Source organism: Hemibagrus wyckioides, linkage group LG27 (genome assembly GCF_019097595.1).
Source record: "Hemibagrus wyckioides isolate EC202008001 linkage group LG27, SWU_Hwy_1.0, whole genome shotgun sequence".
NCBI classification, from domain to species: Eukaryota; Metazoa; Chordata; class Actinopteri; order Siluriformes; family Bagridae; genus Hemibagrus; species Hemibagrus wyckioides.
In genome coordinates, this window is record NC_080736.1 from 425,001 (window position 1) to 435,000 (window position 10,000).

General features: G+C 43.6%; 1 protein-coding gene across 3 annotated transcripts; it reads left to right on the forward strand.

Moving 5' to 3' along the window:
- Positions 1-1,299: 1,299 nt before the first annotated feature.
- ccne1 (cyclin E1) lies at positions 1,300-7,334 on the forward strand. 3 transcript variants are annotated; one of them, XR_009203749.1, is made up of 12 exons: positions 1,300-1,735; positions 2,193-2,246; positions 2,415-2,502; positions 2,616-2,684; positions 3,110-3,249; positions 4,240-4,375; positions 4,526-4,672; positions 4,943-5,038; positions 5,227-5,361; positions 5,669-5,780; positions 5,929-6,529; positions 6,766-6,901. XR_009203749.1 is itself a non-coding variant. In XM_058381312.1 (12 exons), the coding sequence occupies exons 2-12, from the start codon at positions 2,230-2,232 to the stop codon at positions 6,880-6,882; spliced, it is 1,215 nt and encodes a 404-aa protein (XP_058237295.1). In that variant the 5' UTR covers positions 1,302-1,735; positions 2,193-2,229; the 3' UTR covers positions 6,883-7,331. The 3 variants fall into 3 exon arrangements, 2 of the variants coding, with proteins under 2 accessions (XP_058237296.1, XP_058237295.1); XM_058381312.1 differs by having other exon boundaries at positions 1,302-1,735; positions 5,929-6,086; positions 6,766-7,331; XM_058381313.1 differs by lacking the exon at positions 5,929-6,529 and having other exon boundaries at positions 6,766-7,334.
- The last annotated feature ends 2,666 nt before the right edge of the window (positions 7,335-10,000 follow it).

The following is a 10,000-nucleotide window of genomic DNA, read 5'->3' on the forward strand; positions in this document are numbered from 1 at the left end:
GCTGTCAAAGGTTGAACATCCAATATTTTGTTCCTGATACTATCAATTTTTTTAGTGAAGAAATTCATAAAGTCCTCACTACTAAACTGTGCTGAAATACTCTCTCTAGAAATCTGAACCTTTGTTAGTCTAGCCACTGTATTGAATAAGAATCTGGGATTGTTCTGGATTATTTCTATCAGATGGCTCAGATGCTCAGCCCTAGCAGCTTTTAGAGCCTGTCTATAGCTGGACAGACTGTCTTTATATACAATTCTAAAAACTTCTAATTTGGTTTTTCTCCACTTTCACTCGAGGTCACGGGTTGCTCTCTTGAGGGTGTGAGTATGACTATTGTACCGTGGTGCAGGTGTTTTATCTCTGACCTTTTTTAGTCGGATGGGGGCAACAGTGTCTAGTGTGCTGGTGAAAATATTGCTTATGCTGTTGGTTACTTCATCTAGTGCATCTGCATTTCTTGGTCTAGTAAGAAGTTGAGACAGATCTGGCAGATTGTTTGTAAATCTGTCTTTAGTGGTCGGAGTTATAGTTCTACCAAGTTTATAACGTGGAGAGACGTGTCTAATATGTTCTACAGGTAGAGCGTACACTAAGAGGTGATGGTCTGTGATGTTATCGCTTTGAGGTAGAATGGTTATATCAGAAACATCAGTCCCATGTGATATAACTAAGTCTAGTGTATGATTAAAACGATGAGTTGATCTATTAATGTTTTGTTTAACCCCAAAGGAATTTAGTAAATCTATAAATGCAAGTCCTGAAGCATCATTAGCATCATCTACATGAATGTTAAAGTCTACTACGATTATCACTTTGTCAAAACTGATCAAAAGATCTGAGAGTAAATGTGAAAACTCATTAAGAAAATCCCCGTAGGGCCCCGGGGGTCTGTACACGGTGGCCAGGGCAAGAGATAGCAGGGATTTATTATGCATGTCTGTGAGTGCTACATTAAGGACAAGCACTTGGAATTAAACCTGGGTCCTGTTTTCTGAGCAACGGTAAGAGAATTGTCATAGGTAGTGGCAACACCACCTCCACCACCAGTCTGACGGGGCTCATGCTTATAGGAATATCCTGATGGAGTAGACTCATTCAGACCAATGTGGTCATTTGGTCTAAGCCAGGTTTCAGTAAGACAGAGCGCATCGAAACTATAATCTGAGATCATTTCAGCATCGCGTCTGCGTTACAGCTGCTTTTTGTTTACTTCCTGATATGGCTGTCCACGTGCTACCAACCCCTTCCGGGATGACGTCGTCAGCGCCAATGTGACGTCACTGAAGCCACGCCCATTTACCCGGCAAAAATAAGTGAACGTGTTTATAAAGTAAATGTTTTAAAATCGGAGTGAAAGAGAGGAGTGATGGTGCTGTAGGGCTGAATTTACACTCCCAGAGCTGTTTATTTAATTGTTTACATTTTAATGTTTTACGTGGATTTATTTTATTTTTTAAACGTGTGTTTTTGAGGCGCGCGCCGCGAGTTTGCGCAGTTTATAAAAGCAAAGGTGTAGAATGAGGTAGAGCTCAGAACACACAGCACAGGAACACACACTCTCTCACACACTCTCTCACACACTCTCTCACACACACACACACGGAAAATAAGGAGCAGGCTTCTCACACACCGGATTACAGTTCTGGATGAAGATGAAGATGAGGATGAAGACTGTGTGTGAAATCTCTTAACTTCTCAGCATCTGGAGCGGGTTTTCTGCACGCGCGCTTTGGAGGTAAAGCTCTCTTCACTTCCGATAAACTCTCTGATTTTAAACATTAAACACAAACATCACCCAGATGACCATAGCACGGTCCACTCCCCAACTCCTTTGTGTGTTGCATTTGGAGATATTTTACACACATTAGTGATAAAGTTATAAAGTTGAAGTGAAGTCCGCGGCCATTTTCTCCTCGCCTCGGTCGCTGTGTTTCAGACTCAGAGTTCAGAGATATAAATTCATCATCTCACAACTTTCACACAAAACCTGCAGACCTTCAGCTGTGTTTATAGACAGTGTGTGGGGTTCGTGGTGTTTATTAGAGTGTTTGTGAGGTGTGTGTGTGTGTGTGTGTGTGTTCATGAGGCCTTTGTGTGGGGGGTTGGGAAGGAAAACGGCCACAAAACCCTCGAGAAAAAGTGGATTAAAAGCTAAAAATCTCCAACTTTAACACTTTAATGTTGTTTTCCAGGCTCTGTGTGGTGTAGAGGGACAGTGGTGTGAATATAATGCCCAGTAAGAGTGTGTAAGTGTGTGTTTTATTCACTTTAGTCGAGGGTGAGGGAGTGGAGTGAAGCAGCAGCATGCTGGAGATGAAGAGCTTCATCTCTACTTTCTGGGATTTTTATACAGAATTGTTATTAATGATATAAAATTTTATATATATTTATATATAAAATATATTTTATTTCAGGATAAACACACACGTCAAGATCAAAACAGATGAAGCTCCTAAATCCAGCTCCGGACGGTCCAGGAAGAGGAAAGCAGACGTTGCTATCGTGAGTAGCCGAGGAGATCGTGTGTTTGTGTGATTCATCTCTTCGTTATTTGGCATCAATTAAACTAATCATTTATATAATTTATTAAATATTGTCTCCTGTTCACATTATAGCACTTACAAGATCCGGACGAGGAAATTACAGAGGTGCAGACGAGGAAGAAGCAGTGTCCATCCCAGGAGGTGATTTTACATAAACACACTGCAGCTTTTCTTTTCCTAATCCTGTCATTCAAACGTCCCCGCTAGAGTGTCCCCGCTAGAGTGTCCCCGCTAGAGTGTCCCCGCTAGAGTGTCCCCGCTAGAGTGTCCCCGCTAGAGTGTCCCCGCTAGAGTGTCCCCGCTAGAGTGTCCCCGCTAGCATTTTGTCTTCTTTAAACATTGTCTTGAAAAGAATCTGCCCCCAAACAGCATTACACAAATTGAAGTGTGTTGTGAATAGAACGTGCTTTATGCTATTGTAGTGTGTGTTTACACTGAACCATTAAATCCTGTGAGGTTGTGATGGACGTTGTGTTTTATTCCATCTCTTCTCTCTCTCTCTCTCTCTCTCTCTCTCTCTCTCTCTCTCTCTCTCTCTCTCTCTCTCTCTCTCTCTGCTTGCTCAGACGTGTCGGGATCAGACACCGACCTGCTCGCCGCATCGGGTGGATAAACAGGTTGGAGTTGGCAGCGTGGGATTCCCACAGTACACCAGCAGGAATGTTTTCGTCACCCCGACACGGCCCTCTCCCCTGCCTGCCCTGTGGTGAGACTCGCACGGCTGCTTCACATTTTTTCTATTAAAGTATAAAATATTGTCCCCCTGCAGCCAGGTTTTTCGGCTTGGGTCGACATTCCAGTGTATGAAAACGTGACGTGAATAAAAGCTGGAGAGCGCTCCACACACCCTCACTGCTCACATCAGGGCCGGCTCTCCAATACTCAAATAAGATCCGGCCACCTGCTAAAAGGGGAAGAACCACCACTATGTCAAGCCTGCAATATACCTACATCAATAAAACACATTTTACTCCACTGCCCTGCCCTGAGCACCATAAGGCAGAAATTTTACACAGAACACACTTTAGAAAATATCTTCAAGACCGCTCCACCATACAAGATTCTGAACTTCCTAACCAGCGTAAACCTCAAAAAACTTATATATTACATATTGCCATCTTATGTGTCAATGTAACCTTACCTATCGAATATCACACTATGGTTTAACTATATCCAAACTTTTGCCATAATATAGGCATCGAAGCTAACATGGCATTTAAAAAAAATCAATCAATCAAATAAGATCCATCCCGAGTCCAGAGGATTGCCCCCAATGCCGACCTCCAGTTCTGCACACACAGATCAGATGAAGAAATAATCCATCTTTCGGTGTCGGGATACACTGACTTTTTATAGAAGTTTTATTTAGTCTTCTCTAAAAAAAAAAAAAAAAAAAAATACGTTCTCATCTGTATTTCTGGAAACAGTGTTTTTGGCCTCCTCTCTACACAAACTGGTTCAGTGAAATGAAGCTTTGAAGAGAATCTGGATTGATGATCTCCAGCTCGAATCTCCTCTGGTCTCTAAAGCTCAGTCCTCAGAGGGGTGTGTTCAAGCCCTCTGAGGTTCTATCACTACACTGACCTCATCCTGTGGGATTTCCAGAACCGGATACAGAACAGTAGAAGCACTGCAGGTTTTAAACATAGCTGAATATTTGACCCTTTATGTAAAGGTCATTTTGCTGTGCTTTCAGCTGGGCAAGTAAAGAGGACGTGTGGAACAACCTGCTGAAGAAAGACAAACTTTACCTCCACAACATGCACGTGATGGAGAGACATCCCAACCTGCAGCCCAAAATGAGGGCCATACTGCTGGACTGGTTAATCGAGGTGTGTGTGAGATTACTGTATCAGTATTTTTATAGCACAGTGTAGATGAATGTTTAGGATTGAGGGTTAGACAAGTGGCTAGGAGATGTTTCTTACTAAAATATTCTCTCTCTCTCTCTCTCTCTCTCTCTCTCTCTCTCTCTCTCTCAGGTGTGTGAGGTGTATAAACTCCACAGAGAGACGTTTTATTTGGGTCAGGATTATTTTGATCGTTTCATGTCCACTCAGAAGGACGTTCAGAAGTCCACTCTGCAGCTCATTGGCATTTCTGCCCTCTTCATCGCTGCCAAGATGGAGGTGCGTCTCAATAACCTCCTGAAATTATATTAAATAATGAATAAAAGCATGCTGAGTGCTCACTCTGTCTTCACACCAGATCCAGTGTGTTTATATTTTCCTTCTTCTCTTCCTCAGACCATTTTTATGATTTCTTAACCAAAAACATGGTTATATTTTAGAAAATATTTACTTAATTTCTTCTTTTGTGCTCTATCCTGACTCGTGTGTCAGAGTTGTGATGTGAATTTGATCTGCTCTAGACATTAAATAATCTGTTTATTATTTCAGGAGATTTATCCACCTAAAGTGCACCAGTTTGCATACGTGACGGACGGAGCGTGTACGGAGGAGGAGATCCTCAGCATGGAGGTCATCATCATGAAGGTAAACACTGGACACTGAGGTGACTGTACACAAGTGTAGTTCACTTCCTGTTTACTGTCTGCTCTCTGATTGGTTGATCACAGCTTCATTAATGACCCACTGTGTAAACTGCAGCTTTAACCTGTGTTTAGTGAATGAAGTGTGTGTGTGTGTGTGTGTGTGTGTGTGTGTGTGTGTGTGTGTGTCAGGAGCTGAACTGGAGTCTGAATCCCTTAACTCCGGTGTCGTGGTTGAACATCTACATGCAGATGGCGTATCTAAAGGAGTTCACGGAAGTTCTTATGCCACAGTTTCCTCAGGCCACATTCGTTCAGATTGCTGAGGTGAGTCACCATCTTCATCATCATCATCATCATCATCAGAGCCGAGAACCTTCAGCTTCATCACAGAGTCTCCAACAGATTATAAAAAGGATGTTTGAGTTAATGTGAGGGGGGTGGATGAGGCTGGGTGGGGGGGCTGGCTGTGTTTTGGGGGCAGGTGTGGGGGGGGGGTCTTTTGGTTTAACACGAATCCACCCCCGGTCTGTTTCTGCAGGTTTAAATTATTGTTAATGTTAAAATTGAGAAAACTGTTTATCCGTGTGTGTGACTAGAGGGAAGATTTGACTGTGTGTGTGTGTGTGTGTAGCTGCTGGATTTGTGCGTCCTGGATGTCAGGAGTTTGGAATTCTCCTCCAGTCTTCTGGCAGCTTCAGCTCTGTTCCACTTCTCATCTCTGGAGCTCATCATGAAGGTGTCTGGTAAGAACGAACACGCGCACACACACACTTGTATCTAACGCTTCATCTCCTTAGAAAGCCTCGTGTGAGTGAAATGTGAGCGCTGCTGAATGTGTGCAGGACACACTTTATACTGGTGTGTGTGTGTGTGTGTGTGTGTGTGTGTCAGGGCTGAAGTGGTGTGATATGGAGCGCTGTGTGAGGTGGATGGTACCGTTTGCGATGGCGATACGTGAAGTTGGAAGCTCCACCTTAAAAATGTTTAAAGGCATTCCAGTAGAGAACACGCACAACATCCAGAGCCACGCCCCCTACCTGGACTGGCTGGTGAGATACACGGCATCCTACACTCTCTCTCTCACACACACTTCTAGTTGATAATGGTTGTACACGATGCTGAGCATGGCCTGGGGTGGTGTAAATCACTGACTGTGGAGGTGAGGAGGAGGAGGGATGATGGTTTCAGGCTCCTCAGTTCCAGTGAAGGTTGATCTACAGGACATACAGAGATTTCACACATCTGTGATTTGGAACCTTTCCTGCTCCATTATGACCATGTCCCTGTGCACAAAGCCCCTGAGCTCCATGAAGACACGGTGTGGAGGTGAAGGTTGAAGTGGAGAGCTGGAGTGTCCTGGACAGAGCCCTGACCACCCACTGACCCCTCCAGACCTCCTCACTCTCAACACCAGAGACAGACACACTCCGAAATCTAGTGGAGAACCTTCCTGAAGCCTGGAGCTGATTAGAACAGCAGTCCATGTTTAGTGGTGTGTTGATTCTCTCTGATTAACCCTTAAATATCCTTCAGTTAACCCTTAACTGTTAATATTGGGTTAAGATGTTTGAACTCCTGCAGCAGATGTGAGGTGTGTGTTTAGTGAGGAGGTCCGTGGATTGATCTGAAACAGTAAGAGGGTCTGTCTTTTTTTCTCAGGAAAGCTGTGTGTAATCTGGTCATGATGATCAGGGGCGTGGCTTTAACTCGTTCTTCTGCTCCCTGTAGGGACGAGTACAGTCGCATCAGCTGGAGGATTCGGAACACAGCCAGACCTCGCCCGTCCCGCCCGGAGTCCTGACTCCGCCCCCTAGCAGCGAGAAACCCGAGGACTCTTCGTCCTGATGCTGCTCTGCTTCCGCCGTGTGGACGGAGACGTGACCCAGAGCCCTGCTGTCCTCAGATCAGTGTCCAGAAGCTCCACAGCTTTTATTCTGATCTCCACAAACTCCTAACTGCTTTTATTCTTTATTTTAAACAATGAGTTATTGAGTCACTGCCCCGCCTACCGACTCCTCAGAGAGCCTCAGGCCTGAATGCTGCTATAATGGAGGTGGGACACACACACACACACACACACACACACACACAGGGAGGATTAGAGTTTATACTGTGTGTGATGTTGAATCATGCTGTTGTCTCTTTTTTAAAGGAAGCTCCATGTTATGATGGAGTTCTGTAGGACTGGGAGTTTTATTGTTTTTAATGTTTTTTTGTTTTTTTTTGTCCTCAGAAGATTTTTACCAAAAATGATTTTTTTTTAAATGTCATGCTGCTACTGTTGTGTATTTTATAAAACCAAATAAAGCTCTAAATGCACAAATCCTGAGTTTCTTCATTCTCACTGCTGAGGTTTGTCTGCAGTCAGGGCCAGAAGTATTTGGACACTGACATGATTTGGGTGTTTCAGCAGTAGTTGTGGCTCCACCCCCTTTTAATGGACTGAATGTAATTGAACAGTTGGCTGCTCATCTGTTCCGTGTGTGTGTGTGTGTGTGTGTTAAGCAGATAAACAGTGTATGCTCTGATGCTGTATAAACACTAAAGAGTCGTCTCTGTCAGAGAAGAAAACTTTTCTTGGTTATTCTGCAGAACCAAAAACCCTTCAGAGAGTAAGAACATTAACTGTGGTCATATCTACTGTTAGCTTTGTGCTTTTAAAGAAAGGTGAGGTCAGGAACACCAACAGGACCAGAAGCCCAACAGAGTCACTGTGGTGGAGGAGAGAAGAATGATTTTAAGAATTCTGAGATTCACTTTGGTGAAGAAAAGCTCCTTCAGTTCTCCAGATGAAGAAGAAGAAGAAGAGCATTCAGGAGCTAGGAGCATTCGTGACCAAGTCACCAATCAAGAGAAGACCTGATCACATGGGGAGGAGTTTACCATGAGATGTAGACCACTAGTACTCCTCAAAGACAGGAAGACCAGACTAGAGTTTCCTAAAACATCTGAAACCATCTGTCCAGTTCTGGAACAACATGCTCTGGACAGCTGAGATGAAGAGGAACTTGTAGCAGAATGATGGAGAAGAGAAGAGTGTGGAGAAGGAAGGAAACAGACGTGTTGGAGCTTCAGGGGAACTGCTGCTCTCCTCTTTAGTGATCTTCTCTCCTCACCTCCACACCTCACCGGAGCTTCATGCTGGATCAGATGGAGCTGAAAGGTCCTGGAATTACGGAAAATATGTTTTATCTCTCATTTATTTTCTATAGTTTTGTTTCTTTGTCAGATTAATTTCTAAAAGTGAAGATGAATTAAACCTGTTATTAAAGTTTTAATATGAATTAAAAAGATTATTTATTTATAAATTAAGATACAAGACACTGAGATTTTGTGTAATTCTCTTACACACACACACTAATCCACTGGATGTCAGTGTGATTAATTAGAGTGGTTTGGAGACCAGATGGAGTCCAGACTCTTGTGTGTTGATTTATTTGAGTGTTCTGGAGAATCTACAGGGTTTAATCTTCATTTAATATCATTGTTGATTTATTTAAAGATTTGAAACAAACATGATAAAAAATAATCAGAACATAATAATCAGTGTGTTTAAAACACAACACCTCCGTCTCTGTAATAGTTTCCAATGCTTTGTCTCAGTGATGATCATTGTCCAGACGTCCAATGGGTTCCTCTTTAACCCTCATCAGACACCTTCAGTGTGTGTGTGTTAGATGTTTATGGACATCACGAGTCTCACTCTGGGTTCAGTGTGACGTTGTGGACTGAAGTGAGGCGTCAGATTTAAAGTGAACAGAGCTGGAGAGGGAGATTTCCTCCTGAAGCAGATGTCCAGCAGCTGCTATACCCTCAACAGCAGCTTTTGTTCCTCAAACACACACACAGCAGAAGCAGCAGGTGCAGATTAAACACACACACAGGCCTGCATGTGACACTAAACACACTCCTTTGTCAGGATCCGTCATTTTATTCAGTGTCTGGAGAAGAGATGTCACGTCTTAAACATCTTCAGTAAGGTTCCTCTGAAGAGCTGCGACTCCTCACACACTCTCATTAACACAAAGACACACGGCAGCCTCGGCTCCTCCTCACAGCTCCATCATGGAAAAGAAAAGTTCCACCTGCTGTCTGTGACACGCTCTAGAAGAACACCGTCCATTCATTCAGTAATGAGTAAAAAAAAGTTCTTCTTTTCTCTCATTACTGCCCCTAAAACCCCCAAACACCCCCCCCCACAGACACACACCACCCTGCTGATGGCCCTCTTCACCCTCTGTATTTTCTCTTACTGCCCCCATTACAACCCCTCCCCCCTCTCCATTATCCTCTACTGCCACCTACAGTTCAGTACTCATCAACTCATCAGCGCCCTCTACAGCCCTGTCTTATGTACTGTTATTCATACTCTGGTTTGTGTTGTGTTTAGTGTGTAATTAACCTTAATTAGATTTCTGTTGAATCTTAAATACACTTTAAATCTTCACTACATTCACATATGCAGGCGATAAAGAAATATTAAAGTCTCCATCCAGCAATGGTAGTGTTTAATGTCCAGAAAGTGATTCCTGTGTCCTCTCTAACAGTTATTACCCGATTACCCCCTCCCTTGCTGCCCTCTGCTGCCCCACATATCAACTCACTGCTCCCCACAACCCTGTATTGCCCTCACTGTCCCATACAACATCCTCCTGCCTCTTTACTGCCTCACACTCCTGCTCTTGTTGCTCCTCACTGGTCATATCTGTTCCCAGACTAACACCCCAGCCCCCTGCCCCCTGCCCCCGCCCCCGCCCCCCAGGACTCTGGTGTAAATAATGATACGTTTTAGTTAAATAATTGAGCTGTAATTCCATTATTGAACACCAGGTGGAAGTAAAGAATTCCGCCTGTATAGCGAAAAGCGACACAGAAGAAGAAAGCTGCCGCAATTTTTTCCCGGTACATATATATCTCACCGTTGGATTAATCCATAATTTTGAGTTTAGGGGTGCACGATTTT

Bases quoted from the DNA above. Each gene is read 5' to 3' on its own strand.
- ccne1 (XM_058381312.1), top strand. The intron at 3,250-4,239 runs GTGAGACTCGCA...CTGTGCTTTCAG, and splicing joins TCTCCCCTGCCTGCCCTGTG to CTGGGCAAGTAAAGAGGACG. The intron at 5,039-5,226 runs GTAAACACTGGA...TGTGTGTGTCAG, and splicing joins TGGAGGTCATCATCATGAAG to GAGCTGAACTGGAGTCTGAA.